General features: G+C 42.3%; 1 protein-coding gene across 4 annotated transcripts; it reads left to right on the forward strand.

Moving 5' to 3' along the window:
• The first annotated feature begins 65 nt into the window (after positions 1-65).
• Positions 66-19,961, forward strand: LOC139810434 (uncharacterized). 4 transcript variants are annotated; one of them, XR_011731335.1, is made up of 17 exons: positions 66-1,326; positions 2,661-2,845; positions 2,953-3,149; positions 3,236-10,461; positions 10,548-10,762; positions 10,847-11,153; positions 11,231-11,409; positions 11,539-11,728; positions 11,852-12,090; positions 12,180-12,567; positions 13,072-13,183; positions 13,264-13,606; positions 13,971-14,015; positions 14,106-14,222; positions 14,283-14,391; positions 14,725-17,087; positions 17,167-19,961. XR_011731335.1 is itself a non-coding variant. In XM_071773980.1 (17 exons), exons 1-17 carry the CDS (start codon positions 1,182-1,184, stop codon positions 16,758-16,760), a joined length of 11,886 nt encoding a protein of 3,961 aa, XP_071630081.1. In that variant the 5' UTR covers positions 66-1,181; the 3' UTR covers positions 16,761-19,961. The 4 variants fall into 4 exon arrangements, 3 of the variants coding, with proteins under 3 accessions (XP_071630081.1, XP_071630080.1, XP_071630079.1); XM_071773980.1 differs by having other exon boundaries at positions 14,725-15,606; positions 15,754-19,961; XM_071773979.1 differs by having other exon boundaries at positions 66-357; positions 636-1,326; positions 14,725-19,961.
• The last annotated feature ends 819 nt before the right edge of the window (positions 19,962-20,780 follow it).

The following is a 20,780-nucleotide window of genomic DNA, read 5'->3' on the forward strand; positions in this document are numbered from 1 at the left end:
CGGCCCCGTGTATAACTACGTAGCGGAACTGTCCCCCGTGCATCGCACGGCGCACAAGGCTCGCGTCGCGCGCGGTATTTGCCTCGGTTCGCGGATTATGTGCACGATCCTTGACTAACGTCGTGTCGCCGACACACGACGTGCGTGCGTACCGCGTACGTACGTACATATACGTGCGTGCGCGCGCTCTCGGCATTGACGAAGCGAGAACATCGAGCATTGAGCGTGCCTGTGTGTGCGTGCGTGTGAAAGAGACAAAAACGGAAGGACGAAAGGGAAGGAGATGGAGACAACGCGCGTAGAATCGTCGTAGCGCGCGATGTGTTTGTGCCCGTGACTTACGAAAAAAAAGAATAGGTGCGAAGAGGAAGGAGGGAACGGAAGGGGAGGACGGGAGTGCGCGAGACTCGATATAAAGAGCGCGGGCGAAAAAGAGACGGAGAGAGAAAGGCAGAAGCGGCGCCGCCGCCGCCGCTTCTTTTCGCTTGTCTTTCTCGAGGGAGGGCGGAGGAAAGAACGTCTCCGTCTCTCTCTCTCTTTCTCTCTCTCTCTCTCTCTCTCTCACACACTCCGCGAGCGTGTAGTTGTGATCTCCCTCCGGTCTCCCCTCTCTCACTCTCTCATCTACGCGCTAGTGGCAGGTAGAGGAGGCGGAGGAGGCGCGCGAAGACACCGAGCGAGCGAGCACGCGAGGGCGCGCACAACGGCGAGGTAGAGGAGGACGAGAGTGGCGAGTGGCGAGGAAGCGGGAAGCGTCGGCGTCGAGACGCCCGGCGACCGACGGACCGACTACCTGCTGACTACGCGGTGCCGGCCCGATTAAACGCGTGCGCGCGCGCGCGCGGTTTGTCACGTTACGTTGCTGTTGCTGTGTTGTTGCTATTGCTATTGCTGCTGCTGCCGCTAGTGTTGGTGTTGGTGTTGGTGTTGACGTTATTGGCACTGGTGATCGGCGGCCGCTCGCGCGTGGGGAAAATGGGAATCGCGGCGAGCCGTCGGGCCGTTTAACCGCAATAGCGTGTGCCGCCTGCTTTGACGGCGGTGGCGACGACGTTCGCAACGACGGCGGCGACGACGGCGGTGACGGTGGTGGTGGCGGCGGCGGCGGTGGCGGCGGTGGTGGTGGTGGTGGCGGTGGCGGTGACGACGACGGGGCCCAACGGTGAGAAACGGTCGGAAAAATGGCGTCCGATAACGAAGCCTCTTGCGCGAGTGACCCAAATTTCGCGGTGATCTGCTCGTTCCTCGGCTGCTTCGGCAAGTCCTGCGGCATCATCTATCCGGACATCGCTCGGCTCCAGGAGATGCTCGAGAACACGCAGGAAGGTGGGTCTCCGTTCCAGTCTCTATCTATATCCATCTCTCTCTTTCTCTCTACGCTTGTGTGTATTACGTGCTCGCGCGCGCGCGGGAGGAAGGGAGGGAGAGAGAGAGAGATATACGGCCGTGTTGTATATGCGCGCTAGACAGCGGGGGGGGGGGAGGAAAGAGATGGAGTATGCGAGGAGGTGCGCGCGGGAGGAAGCGAGAGAGAATGACAGCGACCCGCCCCCGCGAGAGGCCAGTCGTCTAAAGCACGTACTATTAGTTTCCTTCGTACGTCTCCGCTTCGACTGCGAGCCTCGAACTTGTTCGTTCGTTCGTTCATTCTTTCGTTCGTTGATTCGTTCCGGCAGAGGAGGCAGTCGCTCTCTCGCTTCCTTCGAAGCCAAGAAGAGCAAGAGCGGCGGACAGCGGGACGGGCGGCCGTCACCGCCGCCGCCTCCGTCGCCGCCGCTTTTTGTTTTGGTGTGTTCGAGAGCGGCTTGGCGCGAGAGATATCGGTATAGGTAACTACCAGGCCGCCTCTCCCCTCTGCGCGTCCCTCCCTCGCGTTCCGCGCGGTTTCGCGCCGACCTGAACGGCCTAATAACACGTTCCTTCCCGCGAGGCGTTCCTATTGACAGATACAGCCGCGAGATACGGGAGGGTTTCACGTTGTTGTTGTTCCGCCGCGTGCTGCCACCTTTCATGTCAGCTTGTCGGTTACACGTGATTACGAGTTTACAAGCGACACGCTACGCTACGGCGTCCGCTCCGATTTCTGGGAAACGTCATTGATTGATCCGTCCTAGGCGCTCGTCTCGGGGAAACCGCCGACGATTGTCCCCTTGACTGTAGAACGCGTAAACAAAGAGATGCCTAGCTTTTTGTCGCTTTATTCGGGTTTCCATTCCCCATTCAAGATTCACGCTTGAATCGTTTTTCTTTAGGACTCTGAACTTGAATTCGGAGAAATCTTTTGGATATTTTTTCATTATTTTGGTTTAAGTATATACACTTCAATTACATCCTGGAGATGTGAATAAATATTGTATTTCCTAGGGAAGCTTCCGTATAAATTATTCACGGCTATACCCAATGGCCTGGTTTACACCGATCTCTTGATACGCGTATCAAATAGTATATTTAAACTGATCAGCCAATAATCAAACTAATTTACTAGTTATTTACTATCTAATACGCGTATCAAGAGATCGATGTAAACTAGACCAATAAAGACGGCCCAATAAAGTCTTGTAATTCCAGATCTACTGTGTATACATGAGTGTATGTGTGCGCTTGTATTATATATATATGTGATTGTCTCTTTTTTCCTTACAAATTTGTGTTTTTTCTAGTGTCGCGAGAATTAATAGATCTGCACATCAAACTGTTGCGAAAAACGCGTAAATCCGTGTCGCCAGAAAAGTGGGAAAGGGCGCTAGTCAAGTTTTGCCACACGTACTCTAATCAGGATGGATGGGAACTTGAACGCTTCGGTTACAAGAAAGCTCGCATTGCTGTTAAACTGCGTTTACTTAAAGTATGAACCATATTGTATTTCTTTTTTCTTGCCCATAGGACAATTAGTTAATCTGTAGGACCAAATGGTTGAATCTATCTCATGCCCAAATACTTTTTCTATTTTAGGTATTATTGGAAACACAATTTGACTTAAATCAAAAGTTTAAGAATGAAGTAAACAAATTGGCAGCTGACGAGTTACGTGTGGAACCTTTAGGAAGGGACAAAAGTGGATTAGCGTACTGGTGTCAGCTGGACGAAGAGTGCAACGTAAGAGTTTACAGGGAAGATTTAGACGAAGAGAATTGGGAATTAGTTGCTAAGTAAGTCTTGTCTTCTTATATATACTATATTTGTGTCGCTATTTATTATTATTCTTTATTATCTGTCAATATTGCATTTGTAATAGGGATCGAGAAAGTGTTGTTAATCTCATAAGTACCCTGACAAATGGCGAAATCGGGGCTATACCAATTAACGAGGATAGCAACAGCTTAGAAATCTCTGAGAAACCTATAATTGACACTGGACAAGTAACAACGTCTCCAAGCTTAGAGGACGAAGTTGTGCAAGAAAACGGCGTTCACGTCGACGAAATGAAGCAGCTACCAAACGGTAGAAGCGATGAGTTTGAGGATGAAGGAGAACATGATCAAGACCAGGATCAAGATCAAGTTCAGAATGATATCATTAACGAAGCTGACAGAGAAGAAGCTGATATTGACGAAGAAGATATTGACGCGGAAGAGGACGATACGACGAATGATGACAGTTCCAAGCAGATTACGGAGGAAGATGATTCTCAAGAAATGGTGCAAACTCCGAGCATAGAATCAAGGTGTACAAATGATTCGTCTTCATTATCGGCGACTAATTTAAAAACGCTGAACACGAAAGTGGGCGCAACATCGGAAGATGCGAGCCACAGAGAGGCTACTGACGAAACGTCCGCTTCTTTGGCATCAGAAAACAAATCCTCGATAACGTATAAACAGATCGGTGTCACGAGAGCCGACGTTCAAGAACCGGCACCATTAAAATCTATAGAAACGCCTGTTATCACTTCATCTCCACTGAAACTGGTGAATATTGTGGACTTGAAGCACCAGCCGGAAGAAAAGTTAGTAAGTCCGACGTCTGTTATCGCATCTTTAAATGCGGCGAAGAAACACGGTGCTCCCGATGAGATGACAGATCCTGTCATAAAATCCCTCGAGAAACTGCCTGTTAAAAACAGTTTATCTTTCTCGTCTATGGATTCCATTCCTGTGGGGCACAGTAAACTATCTGTCAAACCAATCGATCAATTGGCTGCGAATCTTGTAAGGATACAGTCGGAGAAATTGGAGAAACCAAGCGGACCGAAATCGCTGGAGAAGATAGCAGAATCTTTAGCAAGATCCAGTGGTATGCTGGGAAATATGGTAAACGGAGAAGATGATAGGCTGCCGCAGGACTTTTGCGCGAGAAATCAATCCGAAAAGTCGGCGACGCACAGGGGTCACAGAGGCATAGACTTGTCGACGTCACCGCGTGGTTGGGAAAACGCAAACGAGCAAAACAGACCGGTGGATTTCTCTGGAATCGATCTTTCTAGTCGAAAATTGGGAAAAACAATGGACTTACCTTCTCCGGGCTATAGGACGCAAGATTTCCAGCACCGAGAAATGGATCTGAGTACGAAGAAGGTGAGCAAACCGGAAATGTCGAATCTGCCATACGATACGCGCAACATGATGTTACGTAATCATATGATGATGGCTGATTTGAACAAGAGACAGCTACCGTTCTCCGCGTACGAAGCTCCGTATCATAATACAGCTAGATTACCTGCCAAGGACGAGCACCGATTGCCAAGCTATACGATACTTTCCGATCCCAGCAAGATCACGACGCTAAGGATGAACAACGCACCACTGAAACGTCCCCTAGAGGATGACGATATGCAGCAAGATATGCTGAAGAGGATAAAGGCGGATGTAATTCCAATCAGAGGTTCTATGGACAAGAGACCGATGATGAGCGGCAACTGGAGAGACGAGGTGAGCGAGGCTATCGAGGAGCCTATAATGATGGTTCAAGGCGAGGGATCTGGCAGCGACTGCGACGCAGTGAATCCCATTGTCGGAGAGGCTATAGAGGAACCGACGGCTTTTTTCTATGGTGAGGGTTCCGGCGCGGAGTGTGAGACGGGTAACCCCGGCGACGACGCGCCCACTGACAATAAAGAAAGCAACGAATCAAAAACTGAACCTGACTCAGCTACCACGGCATTATCGCAGAATAAGGTTTTAACCGAGGACGAGGTATCCACGGGTTCGATACTGTCGAACAAAACCCCTGTAAAATTAAATAGAAACTTTCCGCAGTCTAATGTAAGCGTAAACGATAATTATCAAATAGTAGATTCTATGCAAGAGAAGCCAAAGTTTAAGCACACGTTAGGCGTCCAGATAATACCTAAAAGTACAACTGGTTCTGTCAAAAGGTTATCCAGGTGGGACGTAGGGAAACCGGAAGATAAAGGAGAATGTGACAGCAGTATCATATCAAACGAAGGAGACATATCACTGAAGAAAAGTACAGATGATCACGAACGCGACAAAGTGGAAGAGAAGAAACTGCTCAGCGCGGATGCTGAATCGGCCAAAACTGGATACGAGAATTCCGCCGATGTGGATCAAGGCGCCAAGGTAGATGACCCCGTAAACGCGGACAGTGAAACCATTGAAGATAGCGTTAAATTACAAGTGTCCGACGTCAGTTCAGAAAATACAAGTACAATGAAACAGGAAAGGGATTCTAAATTTCAAGAGCCCGTGCAGTGTGACTCGTCGATATCGTCGTGTCAAGCGGACACTTTGCAAGAACTCGAATCATGTACAGATCCTGAACCTACGACGGATTCAACCAATGCACAAAGCTTATCCGATTCGAGTAAAATGGTTTCACGCGAACTAGATATCCCCGAAATAACGAATAACGAATGCAAATCAGCAGTTGAATCTCCGCCGAGATTTTTTTTTGGTCCCAATTGCATCTCGTATACTTCGAAATCCGATGAAATGGGATCTCAGATGGAGCAAAGCCTGACTACATCTGTTCACGATAAAACGGATACTGTGCAATATGAATGCGTGTCTTCGTCAAAATCAGCGGATGATACGGTTTATTCGTACAAGACGGAAGACTTTGATTTGACGCAGACAAACAATAATTCGTTGAAATCAGATCTGTTTACTTCAGAATCCGACAGCATTTTATGCGGAAATAATAGCAAAGACGTAGAAAAAGTTGAAGCACCAAGTAATACATGGGATCAAACTTCGGAGGAAAAAACTTCGACGCCTAATAGCTCGATAGATCCAAGTAGTGCGTCCGAGTACAATAATGCTAATTTATCTCTCCCGCAAGTTCAAGTAGAGGCAAGCGAGGAATCAAGTATGCAAGAATCTGTTTGTGCTGATAAAGAAATGAAAGAGGATGACTGTTCAAAATTGCGTACAAGCCCTACGTCAGAGATGATAACTGAAAATGAAAGTATTAATGAAAGTATGACTGAAGAAGATTCAATTAAAATCAGTTCGAACAGCGAGCCCAGTATTCAACCAGCAGAATGTGGAATTGTTGAACCACCGCAATGCGTAACTACAGATTCTGGAAATCTTGTAAGTACAGAGACTCAAGAAGATTCTTTTAAAGGCTCGGGTGATGTTACGTCGCAGTTATTGGATGATGAAGAGGATAGAGATGAAAAAACAGTGATCGATGACTCTAAGAATGAAAACGACTATCAATCGGATAATACAACCGTCTTCAAGGAAGAGCAAAACAGAATTGAATCCGAGGCAACGGCACATTCATCTTTATCGTCACTTACGCAAAATTCGCAAACAGAGCTGGCCGATCTCAGGGAATTTGAGGACGTTAATAATTTGAACGAGCCATTAGATTCTACGAATGCAGTGGATGCTGCAAATGATCAGGAAGCAAACAGGCTCGAAAAAACCGATTTGGATTCTATCGGAGAATGTTGTGACAAGCAGAGTGATAAGAATGACAATTTTTCCGAAATTGATGGCCAGGAGGATCATTCAACCGACACGGACAACGAGAAGATGAAAGGTCTGGCCGGTTCTGATGCCGATTCTTTGTGCGTTAACTACGACAAGAACAGCGAGAGAACTGATGCGTTATCGGACATAGGAACCCAGGACGACGGATCAGGTGATTCTGAAGAAATTAAAGACAAAGGATTGAATGATGTGCAAGTTAACGATACTGTATTTAATATAAATTCCGAAACACATCTTCCTGAAAATTCTGTAGTGACCAGTTCGGAGTCTGTTCGAGAAAGTGATAAACACGATGTAGTTCCTACTATAAGCAGTTCAGACGATACCTCCGTACAAGACTCTTCATCTCAGGAGAGTGAACCTGTGCGAATAGATGATGAAAAAGTAGAAAATACTTCGTCTGATACTGATAAGCCTTCTACGTTCAACATTTCGCCTGCAACGGTGCCTGAAACGAATATCTTCGAACTGTCCAAGTCCGATATTGTCGAAACTGTGAAAGAAATGAGCTCGTCTAACTTAGTCCAATCTACAAGCGAATACGCCGATAATGCTTCTGAAAATCCCAGTTCTTGCATTGATCAAGATTCGAATGGTGAGATGGTTATAGATGATCGTGTGTCTGAGTCGAATGAATCATTTAAAGAAATTGAGGAAACTCCGACAATGAATGACGAACAACCAGAAAATACAACGTCAAAAGATGCAACGCAAGAAATATCAACAGAACTCGAGAAAGAAGTCCTTGAACGTGAGCCGTGTCAGTCCGAAATTGACTTATCAGTGACGGAAACTGAAATCTTAGAGAAAGAGAAATCTGAAGTTGATGCAGAGAGCAAAACAGATAACGATCTTAAAGAGTTTACGGCAAAAGACGAGAGTGAAACTTGTAACACCGATGAACAAGATGCGACGGTAACGGAAGATGCCTGCAAAATTAATAGAAGTGAAGAAGCTGCCGAAAACTCAGCAATTGTGGAAAAATCAGAGACAGATACAACAACTGTAACTACTGAACAATCGGAGACAAATGCTGCAGATGTAATTTCTCAGGAATCACAAGTGAATGTAGCGGATGTTAACAAACAGTCACTAGTCGCGAATTATGATAGCGATTCCAATGATAATGGTAATGATGATGTTTCCGAATCTGTGCAAATAAGCGATTCTAAGGATCGTGCTGTCACCCCGATAGAGCAAGAAATAAATGATGAGCAAGGAACGAATAAAGAGCAAGAAACGAATAAAGAGCAGTATGAAAAATCACTTGTCAAAGAAGAAGACATCGACAGCATGAATTTAATTTCTGATGTGCCTCAAGAACCAGCGTCCGCCGAGCAACAATTAGAATCTTTAGAAACGAAAGTTGATGAAGTATTAAATCAAGATACAACTACAGTCATACAGCAAGACAGTAAAATTAGAGATCAAGATACAACTACAGTCATAGAGCAAGACAGTAAAATTAGAGATCAAGAGTGTGTTGATGAAATGCAAGTTAAATCTGTTTGCAATAACATTGAATATCGTTCGAATGATCAGTTGACATCGTCTGTAAATAAGGGTGAACTTGAAGAAGAAACCGATATTCACGATATTTCTGCTGCTGATAATTCTAAAATTTCGGAAATATCAGATTTAACGAAGCTCACAGTAGTTCCGGTCACAACTGAAGAGATAACTGAATCTTTTCAGAGCAAGAGTTTTGAGATGACTATCGATCATGGCGAGAAAAATAAGGAGTATCTCAATAATTCGATTGATAATATGACGACAGTACAGGACATTCGAGATGCTATTGAGACGACGGAAAAAGCAGATCGTTTAACACCGGAAAATGCTATTGAGACGGAAAAGGCAGATTGTTTAACATCTGAAAATGTTCGCGATTTTAGCGAAAGTGACGCAAATAAAACCGCAAAAGTTTCGTTTACTCGAGAAAGCACGGAATTTAATACTACGGACAATCAGGTGACCGGCGTGTTCCATATAACGGAGCAAACGAAAAATGTGGACGAGAAATTGAATGTCAGTTTGGATACCGAGAACATTGCAAAGTCAAAAAATATAAACGAACTTATTACCGAGGAACTGCCTATTCCGTGTAAAAGATTCAAAGAAGATCTCGCCGATTGTAGTAATCAAGACAATAAATGGGATGTGAAATCGCAAGAAGAGTGTTTAACTAAACCGTTCACGGAAGAGATGAATTTACCACCGATTCAAACAAAATCTGATATAGCGCCAACGAAACTGGATAATACTTTAGATGCGGATAAATCACACACGTGGAAAACTGAGGGCGCGAGTTTAGAAGGGAGTGTGTCTTCGGAAGCTTTGTATTATTCGAATTCGACGTTCACGAAGATGGACAATGTTAATAACTTGGACAGTTGCAACAATCAAAATGAGCCTTTTAGTATAGACGTGAATGTAAATAAAATTACGGAAAACTTTGATAAGAATGCGCCTTCAGATGCGAATAATGAATCGACGGCATTTCCCGCTCAGGAGATTATTTCAGAAATCGATACTGTAAAATCTGATCCAAAGAAAGAAGCCAGCAAGAGGCTGATCGATGCCTCGGATATAGAGGATGTTCCTCCGTTAAAGTCTAAACCTCCGTACTTGGAAACCAATGACAAGACGCTGGAAAATTTAGCAGACTCCGATGTACAGATGCCTAAGATTTCAGATATATCCTACGAGGTCAAAAAATTAAAGCCACAAATCGAGGATGAAACGAGAGCACCAACGATCTCTACAACGCAATTGTTTCAAAACGATTTCGGTACGGTAAACGATTCCGCGGCTGTCGCACCGACTGAGGATCCGAAGAAGGTCGATTTAGAATTTACAGAGATAAACGAGCCTGCGGAAATCCAGGATATCGAGATGAAAAGTATTGCTTCTGACGATTCAACAGGCGTGGACAATGAAGATGTTTTTGAGGTACCACAGGAAGAGGTAGATCCCTTGGCGTGTACCGACGACGATGCTTTAAGGAATATCACTGAGGACGCGTCTGACACTTCCAAGATAAGTATTCGCGTAAGGCCGGCAACCGATTTGGTTTATGAGGGCTGGAAATTGGACAGCACTGCGGAAACGCCGAAGGTTTCGCGAAAACGGCGAAACAGCGCTCATGAATCGAATTCCGAGGACGGGGCTGCGAAGCAAGAAGACGAAGAAATGACTGGTAGCAAGAGGATGAAATTACGCGCAAAACGTATACCTGATAAGGAGTTACGAAAGTCCATCGAGGAAAGTCGTGTGGTGGTGGTGAGCTCTGAGGATGAGGCTGTGAAATGTGATCCCGACAATGCAACGGAGCACGCTACTAAAGACGACGATGATCCGAACGTGATGCAAGCGATGGCGATCGACAAAAAGATCAGAGGTCGTCCTAGGGGTAGACGGAGGCGTGGTTTCCGGGGTGGCGGGCGTCCCAATCGGCCGAAGCTCACGGACACACACGGCGATCAGACGTCGCCTGGTGCTCATCCTGATGGAACGTCTAACGATGCTTTAAATGCAACACAGAAGAAACGGAAAAAACGTGAGTACATACGTATAGTGATCGCTTATGAGTGATATGCAACGTTAGTGAGTCTGTTGATTGAAAAAAAAAATTTTTTTTTATAGGAAAAATGGTCTTGGGCTTAGAAATAGGCAGAGATATCTCGCTGGAGACGGAAACACCAGTCACAGCACAGGATGAGACGCCTGTCAGGCAATCAAGAAGAATAGCACAGTTGAAAATAAAAGAGCAAGCGGACAGGCGCAGAATCGAGGAGGAAACTATGCGTGAGATAGAAGACAAGAAGGATTCAGAGAAGAAAAAGAGAAAAAAGCAGAAGGTACGTAATTAAATGTTGTTTTATGTTAAACGCACGAAAGATTGTAACCAGTAGTTTACATAAATAATTATTTGTGTCGCGTAGCCGGAAAGCGAGGAGGAGGAAGTTGTCATAAAGGAAATTGAAAAGGAGAAAAAGTCCAAGAAGAAACGTCGAAAGAGGAAGAAAAAGAAGATGCTTGCCAAATTTAACGAGGCGAACCCATGGCAGAGCTCATCTGGGTCTAGTAGTGACGAAGAGAACGAGAATGAAGACGAGGAAGAGGAAGAGGAAGATATTGAGAGCGAGGGATCGTTGCTGTTTAAAAGTGATCATGAATTTTCTCCGGAAAGCGATCTCGAGAAGGATCAAGAATCTGAACCATTAAGACGTGCTAGAACAGCTCAAAAAGGTAAAAAAAGTTCTTTGGTAAAGAGAAATTTAATGGGACTTTTATTCCATTATTCTATTATATCTATCTTCTATTAGCCCAAAGCGATGTTGAGGAAGCCGAGGATGAATATGCCTGTCAGAAATGTGGCAAGGCTGATCATCCTGAATGGATTCTTCTATGCGATTCTTGTGATAAGGGCTGGCATTGTTCGTGCCTCAGACCAGCTCTTATGCTTATACCCGAAGGCGACTGGTTTTGCCCACCGTGTCAACATGTATGTTTATTCTTTTTTTGTACAATTATTTTGTAAATTGTCCGCATCTAAATATTGCACACTTTCCGCGTGGGTTCTATAATGTATATGTGTACACGTATTTATAAAATTATATATTTATCTTTTCAGACTTTATTGGTGACCAAATTTCAAGAGACCCTAAAAACACTGGATCAGTTAACAAAAAGACACGAGAATGAAGTATTGCGGAAGAAGCGATTGGCTTTTGTTGGCATAAGTCTGGATAATGTACTTCATAAAGGCGAGGAACAACGTGGATCAAAAGGATCGCAAGCGTCCAGTCAAGAATCAGACAACGGTGAATGTCGTATTTTATATTGTGGTTTATTTACGCCCTTTTTAAATAACAATGACCCTGTATTAATTAATATAATAATCGTGTAACGTTATAGTACACGCGATAATTAATCTGTTTCTACAGAATCTTCAGACTCTTCTTCATCGGCCTCTAGTTCCGAAACATCGAGTAGCGAAGACAGCGACGTGCCAGTTTATCAATTACGAGAACGTCGGTGCGCCAACACTTACAAGTTTAATGAATATGATGACATGATTAACGCCGCGATCCAGGATGAAGTTGAGGCAGTTCAAGGTGCCGGCAATCAGGGAAGGGGCAAAGACATTGCAACGATAGTCAACGCGGAAAAAGAAGAGGCACATGTAGATGGAAATAATTAAATATATATGTAAAATACAAGAATGTAATACATATCGTCAGATATAATATGTTACATTTCTTTGTTTTGCAGGCTGAAGCGTTAAAGATGACGCAACTAGAAGAGGACAAGGACGAAGTGGAATCAAAGCCGGAAAAAGAAAGTGACGAAGAATATAAGATTGAGAATGAAGATGTGATTGACGAAATAGAAGAGGAACAAAATACGGTTGCTAGGAAATTGTTAGCACGTAAGAAACATCGGAAGCTGAACAGTCTCGATATAAGTAGTGAAGACGACCCGGATAGTGATGAAGATTTCAAGGGTACGAGCTCTGAAGATGAGGAGGATTTTGATGATCATATGTCATCATCCGATGACAGCAGTTTTGATGTTAAACGACGTGGTAGAAAAGGCGATTCACGTCCTGTTAGAAGATCTACCAGAGCGCGCATGACTAGGGCTTACGATAATGATTTTAGTAAGTTTTAGCAATGAACGAGAGATTAGTTGGTTCCACTTTTTAATATCTCTATGTCTTCTACGTATTTATTAGTTTATTGTTCTCAAAACGGATTACAATCATTTTTATATATTTTTTTCAAAACTTAATTCTTTAATCAGTCACTTATAAACTGACGTATAAAAGATGATAGTCGGGATCGAATCCAGGGCCTCCCTACAAACTGACTACTTTTACATGAAGTTACAAACGTCATCCCGATGTATTCTATACAAATCTTCTATATCTTGTACAAATTTTACTAAAATAATTGTTAAACTTTTATCTGAAAATTTTTAATTGTCTCAAACAGATTATCATTTAATTTACAGGATTATTAAAATTAATTACAAAATTTTTTTAATATTGTGATTTATATTATCTAAGTTACTTGAGAGTTATTTATACTCTAATCTCAATAATAAAATATTTGATCACAATTTTTAAATAAATCTTAATGTTTCTAAATAAATGTTCTTTCAGTTGATGATGACAGTGATGAGAGTGATCGGCCAAAGAGAAAGAAGTCACGATCCATGTGGGGAGATTCGGATAGCGAAGACAGCGATAACTCATGGAGACAAAGAAAGAAAAAGTACGAAATGTGTAATATTAAAGATAACATATTCAAAATTGTAGAGAAAAATGTTTATAATATTTTTATAATTGTTGTAGAAGCAGAACAATACCAACATCCAGAGTTAGAATAGTACCCAAAACAAAGGGTAAGAAGAAAAAAAAGAGAAAACGTATAATAGAATCTGACAATCAGAGTGAGAATGACGAAGACGATGAGCCGAAAGTTGAACAACAAAGTGAACCTAATTTACAAGACTTCAACACCACTCTAAATGAGATGGTGGACGATAATAAACAGGAAAATTTTGAAACTGCTCCAGCTGAAGACAACGTTGAAATAAAAGATGAAAGATTACAAGAAGCAGCAGCTTCAGATGTTCCGATTCCACAGATCCAACCACAGCCGTCAGAAGTAGTACCGATCCAGAAAGTAAAAAAGGCAAGTATATTTTAATTAATTATTGTAACCATCGCAATGACACTACAGTCCAAGTCAGACTCGGACCTTCCCCAATTTGAGGTTCCAAGACAAGATTCGTTTTTTGAGAGTAGATTGTCAAACTACTGTTTAACCCCCAACCTGGAGGGCCGGTTCTCTCTCCAGATATAGAAAGATTCTCGTGTATAGTAAGATACTCTCAGTGGGTTGTTACTTTCTGAGAGCTGACGATCGAATAAAAACCGATTTTTGGTCGAATTTGAACTTGGATCTTTGATTCGTTATAGCAGCGCGCATTTTTCTGTGCCACGATCGTCACTAATTACTGTAACAGAAGATTTAATATTGAATATTATTTTTTCAGGACATTGTGCCTAAACCAAAAAAGGCTCCTGGTATTAGACGAAAGGTATATACATTTCTTATCCTTATTTAATGACTAATTATGAATGTTTTATTTTCAAACAATAGTAGTTTCATTAAATTTTATTTTTTACAGATTATTTATGGCGGACTTCCAGATGAAAATAGACAAGAGGAAGAAGAAATATTAGGTAGACGGACTCGAGGACGAAAAATCAATTATCGAGAGGAAATGGCGTCGGATAGCGAGGAGGTGAGTGACTTCAATTTTAACGAAATTATCATGTGTATTTAAATCCTGATTCTTTTATAGGAGCTGAAAAAAGCACTGATGATGAGAAAGACTGGCGAAAGCGAAGATGAGTTTGTGGTGAACGAGGCAGACGATGTAAATGATGATGGGGAAAAGGATTCTGATTCAGGTAACATCACATTTTTATATTTTTTATAAATAGGAAATTTACGAAATTTATCGTACCTAAATAAACCGTGGTGCAATAAGAAATAATTTGTCGTAAAATAAGCTAAAAGTAAATTAAATGAGAACGCATTTAACAAATTTCGAAGAGTATTTTAAGAGTATTGAAAGAGAAGTTTTGTACGAGAAAGCTTTAGTTTATACTTCTAAAATTCGTTTTTCCTACGAGATTATTCTATACTGAATTTATTATATATAATTTACTAAATATTTTATATAATATACAAATATAAGTAACAATTATTGTATATTTATAGACATTGATTAAATGTTTTAGGAGATGTTTATATTCCTAAGAAGGATGCCTTGAAATTTAAGACCAAGTCACCGAAAGCAAAAAAGTCACGTAATAACAAGAGCCCTGCAGCCAAACGTAAATCGTTATCCGATGACGTACCAAAACAACGGAAAAAACCCGGGCCGAAACCGGGAAGCAAAAACAGAGGACGTAAACAAAAGTTGAGGGATGATCTTGACGGGGACATGATTGGTGGAGTTATGGATAATCCAATTGGTGATATAGCATCTAAAATAGATGAGAATCTTCCAGATAACGTTGGACTGACAGGCACGACCATGTCGGTAGCGAGTTCGTTTACCGGAGACGTTCCCGAGGGTTCGCTGACGGGTCTTGGTGCCGGGGAGCTGGCCGATCTGGACGACGAGCAGCTCGAACAGATGATGGATGAGGAGTACGGACGGCGGCAGCTAGAGCTCGCGGCAATTGAAATAGCGAAGAAAAAGAAAAAAGAGGAGCGAGAAGCTAAGAAGTTAGAGAAAGCACGTTTGAAGGCTCTGGAGATATTGGCAGCGGAGAGCCAGAGAGATCCTAACGCACCCGAGGGAACGGACGGTGAGGCGCCCAAGAAGAAGAAGCGTGGACGTCGCAGCAAGGCCGAGATACTCGCTGAACAGATGCGCAGGGATGGTACGCAGAATCTGGGCATCGCATCGTCAGTTATCAGTGCGGTGGGCACGCCGGATGGCGTGAGTAATATGTCGCACAACATAAGTCCTGCTACTTTATCTACGGGTCTGACGCCGGAAAGTGACAGGAGCATTGAAAGGGGACACATGCCTCTTATGACCGGACAGGACGGACAGCTTTTCAACCCGGATGGCACCCCGATGAAACCGAAACGACGAGGACGTGGCAAAGGCAAGAAGACTCTTGCGTTGGAGGCGGCTAGAGCCGCGGAAGCGGCGGCTAAGGCCGCGGCCGAAGCCGGTTTGATTGCCGGCATGGGTACTGACTCAAATTCAGACATGAAACAGAACGATATACCGAACGTTCTTCCTACTCCAGGTAGCAGTACATCTGGCTCGGCGCCTTCCACACCACCGGCGAGTGCCGTGCCGACACCGGGACCTCCGTCGACGCAGCCGTCGAACTCACAGCCGGTCTATCCAGCGCTACCACCCGGTCAACAGTCTTCCGTCATCACGAGGATGCTTCAGTCCCAACCGGTATCCAGCACTCCACAGTCGTTCACTGCAGCGGCGGCCGCGATGGGTCACAAGTATTTCGGCGGGCCCAACGCTGGCGGGCAGATGATGGGCGGTCCACGAACGGGGTACGAGATACAGCCACGTGCCAGAATCCCGTCTCCTTACAGGCAGGCGGGTCAGTCGTCCATACCACCGCATTTTGCCGCGGTCAGATCGGGGACGCCACCGATGCGTATGCGAGTACCCGGGCCGCAGATGTATCACACGCCACACCATCCGATGGACCCGTCCCCGTCGGGCGGCGGACCGATTTCCATTAGTAATAGAGATCGCAGTTCGCCCTTGACGCCTGGCGGACCGGCGATGATTCCACCGTCGGCCGGCAGTCCACTGGCTAAAGGCGGTCCAACGCCGCCACCACCACCTCCACCATATGTGCGAGGTGGCCCGCCGATGGCTAGGTTTGCCGAAAATCCTATGGGACCTAGGCATCAGATGCCGCCATTTACCAATGCCTCACCCGTAAATCACAGCATGCAGCAACCTTCACCACCCCCTAATCGACCGCCCGGTAATTTCTCACCGTATCATCCGCCTCCTCCTCCTAATTATCACTACGGTGCCTACCCGCCGCCTCCGCCAATGTCCACGGCGGACGACGCAGCTGCCTATCAGAGTTCGCCGTATCCCTCGGAGCATTTCTCCTCGCCGGCAGACAACCAACCACCGATTCAAGGACCGCCACCGCCTCAGGGGCCGCCGCCACAGCAATCGCATCCGAATGACGAAGACCATGGCACCGGCGAATTTGGCGGGCTGGTATCTTACTTCAGTAGCCAGAGAGAGGACGATCTCGAGTCGTAGCATGAGTGAGAGCTTGGCCAACCCTGAATCACATTAGGTAGGGGGAGCGTGCCCAGGTAAGATCGCAACTTTTGCTACAGAGGGAAAAGCGGTAACGCAGATGCGAATAGAGCATGAACTTTTCAGATGATCTTTTCGAGAACATTAGTGCGTGTGTCATGTGAAATATAAAGCTATAGAGTCTTCCTCTTCGACCTCTAAAGCAAACAGTTGTCCTGTAGTCCTTGCACTTCTTATGCCGCCAAAGGCAAATCTAAGGTTGGCCAAGTGTAGAGCGAGCGGAATGATGAAACATAGTGACAGGGCGGAGCCTATTTTCTAAGAGTTGTAAGTTTTTCTGTAATTAGTTTTCGGTTTAAATGGATTTGTATACAATGACGTGCGACCGCAAAAACTCTAATTCTAGTGAGGACATAGCGGTCGTTTCGTCTGGAAGATAACGAGGCGAGAGAGATCTGACCAGAACCATTTTTCACTATTATTCGTTATTATAATCCGCCAATCATGAAAATCAAGCGAAGTTATTTCCGGAAAGTTTTAAGGCGAGAATGGGATACTCATTCTCCGTGAAGTAGGGTGTCCTGTGGAATAAAGAAACGAGAAATTCATCTTTAATAATGACCGAAAAGGAATAAAAATTATCGAGTGGTTTTGAACGACACATCGTTATTAACATGTACATATTGTAAATATCCCGTAAGTCCTTTAGATTATATACTACATGTATTATATATATACACACAACCACGTGCAGTCATGCAAAATACTACAAAAATAAATAAGTGCGGAAAGGGCACAAATGTAATATTTAAATTTAACTCAAAAGAATGACATTTGAATATAATAAATTAACAAATGGTGTGAAAACTATTACTATAATTATTTATAAAGAAAAAGATTAAGAATTTATGATAGGCAGTATATTGTATTTTACAAATTTTACTTGATAATTCTATGAGAAACCATTAAATATAGTTATATTGGAGAACAGGAGGCTGCTTTAAGTGTATCCTATGTGAAAAATAAACAGAATGGATTTTAACAAAACCAGCAGTTAGCGTAATTGGCGATGCATGAGGAAATTTTTGTTACACCATAGCATGCAATTATTTACATAATCCTATATTTATATGATTTTGATTTATTCAAACTTGTGCAAATTTTTTTATAGTAGGTACATCGTGCGTTTTGTAAACAAAAAAATATAAATACATAAAAATTATTTATTATTACATATGAATTATTTGATAATTATATAAGATAATCATAATTCTTTAAATAATTTTGATTTAAAATTAGCCTATATTACCCGTGCGTATGATGCGTATGATGATTTGTAGGACAAAGCTGTCTCATTCGAACACTACCTAAAGTTTCTTTCTTAATTATCTATCAAGTACCTACACATTGAGTGTCATTGTATATAGTCTACCTGAATCTGAATTTCGTCCAACGTAAAAATTATATTCACCGGAGTGAACGGGACGTGGATAGAACAATCGGCCGGTATAAATGTCCGAAGAGTATTTTAAAAAGATTTATCAAAAATCTCTTTCTGGATTGATTTGACTAACGTTAGCCTTTTGATTTTAATGTCAATCAACTCATTTTTTTCCTAATATAACAAAAGAAGATACATAACTAGCTGAAATTCATTTGATTCCGTGAAATATTCTTTCGCCCTTTATATCACGCGAGTAATCATATTAGCGCCAAGTGTCAGATATGAATATCGGTCAATCAACCCTCCAGGAGTGTAGGAAGGAAATCGTAATAGGGATGTGTTCTCAGGACAGACGCAATTACACTGGTGGCTGGTGATCACGATAATGGCTTCGCGTTTCGCGAGGTGTAAGTTTGAGTTTTTCGATATTTATGGATGATCATGACAGCCTCCTGCTCTTTGAAGTTAAAGGCCGCTAGTGGCCGCATGCGACGAGAGAAGAAGAGAGATCATGTATCTGTTTAGTTATCACACGTACATGCATACCTAATATAAATAGAAGCTATATGGATAAACAAGAAAAGGATATTACATTATCTTAGGATTAGCTTGCTTGGGAGAGTTTCCTTTACTACGTTGAACGTTTTGCAACCGAATCGAACGGTTATACACATATTATATATACACGTATGAAACACCCACAAGACATGTACACAGACTCTACATGCCGTATAATGTAATAGAGGGGTTTACTACCACTAATTTTATTATTTTTACACCTATTACGATGTATATCGATTGTGCGCAGTTTCGATGTACAATGGACTTATCGTCTTCTTCTTTAGGCACAGCATGTCTTTGGGGCCGCCGGTTCTTAGGCTGCGCCTCGAGGAGCTCTATTATGAAAGCGACCGCTTTCTTCCTTTCTTTCTTTAACGTGCAATCGGCAGGAGCGATTTACCTGCGATCTTATACGTTGAGGGGGGATAGTCGTAGGAATGTATTTGATTCACATCGGGAAGTTGTACATTCAGCGAGATCCTTCTCTCGACGACAAGCCGCTGCAATATGTGAATCAATTATTAGGATGATCATTTAAAGACATTTGAATGATTTAGCGCATTAGCGCTCTGTATTTTTAACTTGAGAAAATTAATCTGAGAGTTGAGAAAGATGTATTAAATTTCTTAATTCCAAAGAAATCCATCGATATCGTTAATGCGCTAAATCGTTCTTTGTGTTCTAAAGCGATATTGTTCATTGACTGAAAACTTGGTAAAGATCGTTGATACAGAATATCTTTCTGAGTATGGATATATACTGAAACGCGTGCATTTAAATCAGAGATATCATACACATTTTCTAAATCTATATTTTTTGTGCGCAGCGTTGTATGCATTTAGCGAGATATTTCTCTAATATTTATATATAAATAAATATTTCAAACATATTACTATACGAAACGGTTGCTAGCTATCGTATAATTGAGCGATATGAAATGCGACAGAAGCACGGATTTTTTTTTTTTTGTAAAATTTGCATACAAATTTTGGAAGCGTCGACGCGTGGTTTACTTCTCTTTGCCCATATAGGTCTTTCCTCGAGGCGTAAATTAGCGAAGTGGCTCGTTAAGACAATAGTAAACATGGTGCAGTTTAGCTTTTTCTTTTGATAAGGGTCTAGACCAAACGCAATTATATTACATGTTGTAGCCTAAATAAAAGAATTTTGTAATAAAATTCAATATATTGAAATAATATTGTCGAATCTCTACTTTTCTTTTACCTTGCTCTCCATTCCTTCCTTCGGTAGCTCCTTAATATTTTTGTAAAATATAGAGAATAAAATGAAATCAATTTTTAACAAAAGGACATTTTTCATATACCTGTAATATTAATTAAGGAATTAAATTTTAACAAAATTTATTGTTTTACGAGCACAAAGTCCAAAATTCAAGATTTAAAATTTAAGCACAAAATTTTGATATCTTTTATACCAAATTATTTTTGAAATTTAATTTTGTTTATTAAAATATACAATATCTTTTCGTACAATACATATTTTTAATAAATGTAAGTGTTTGACGTCTTTTTATTTTTTTCCTTTAATCAGACATTATGATCCTGTACGAATAATATTGATGATTTGTAATACAAATAATGTTTGATTAATAGACTTACGTACGTACAGTGTTCTTTTAGTACGAAAATAATTTTTTAAGATAGCATAAATCGCTATAAGCGTGAGGCAATCAGAATTTTCCAATTTATTAATTCAAAGTTTTTGTTTAACTAATCATAATACAGTATTTAAATACTAAACAAATTAATATTAGGACATATGTACATTAAATTCGCATTGCGTGCATGCGCACGCAACTGTATTAGACTTTGATTATTTGATATATTGATAGGATTCCTGAAGCAAATGTTTGTTCTTTGCAGCAGGACATTTTTGTATTTTTATCTCTTTCCTTCTTTCCTATTCTCTAATATATGTAGGATATCTATTTCATTTTAAATGCAGACGTTATTAAGTGCGTGTGCGTCTAGGGATCTCAAAATGTTTCATATAAG

Source organism: Temnothorax longispinosus, chromosome 3, assembly GCF_030848805.1.
Source record: "Temnothorax longispinosus isolate EJ_2023e chromosome 3, Tlon_JGU_v1, whole genome shotgun sequence".
NCBI lineage: Eukaryota > Metazoa > Arthropoda > Insecta > Hymenoptera > Formicidae > Temnothorax > Temnothorax longispinosus.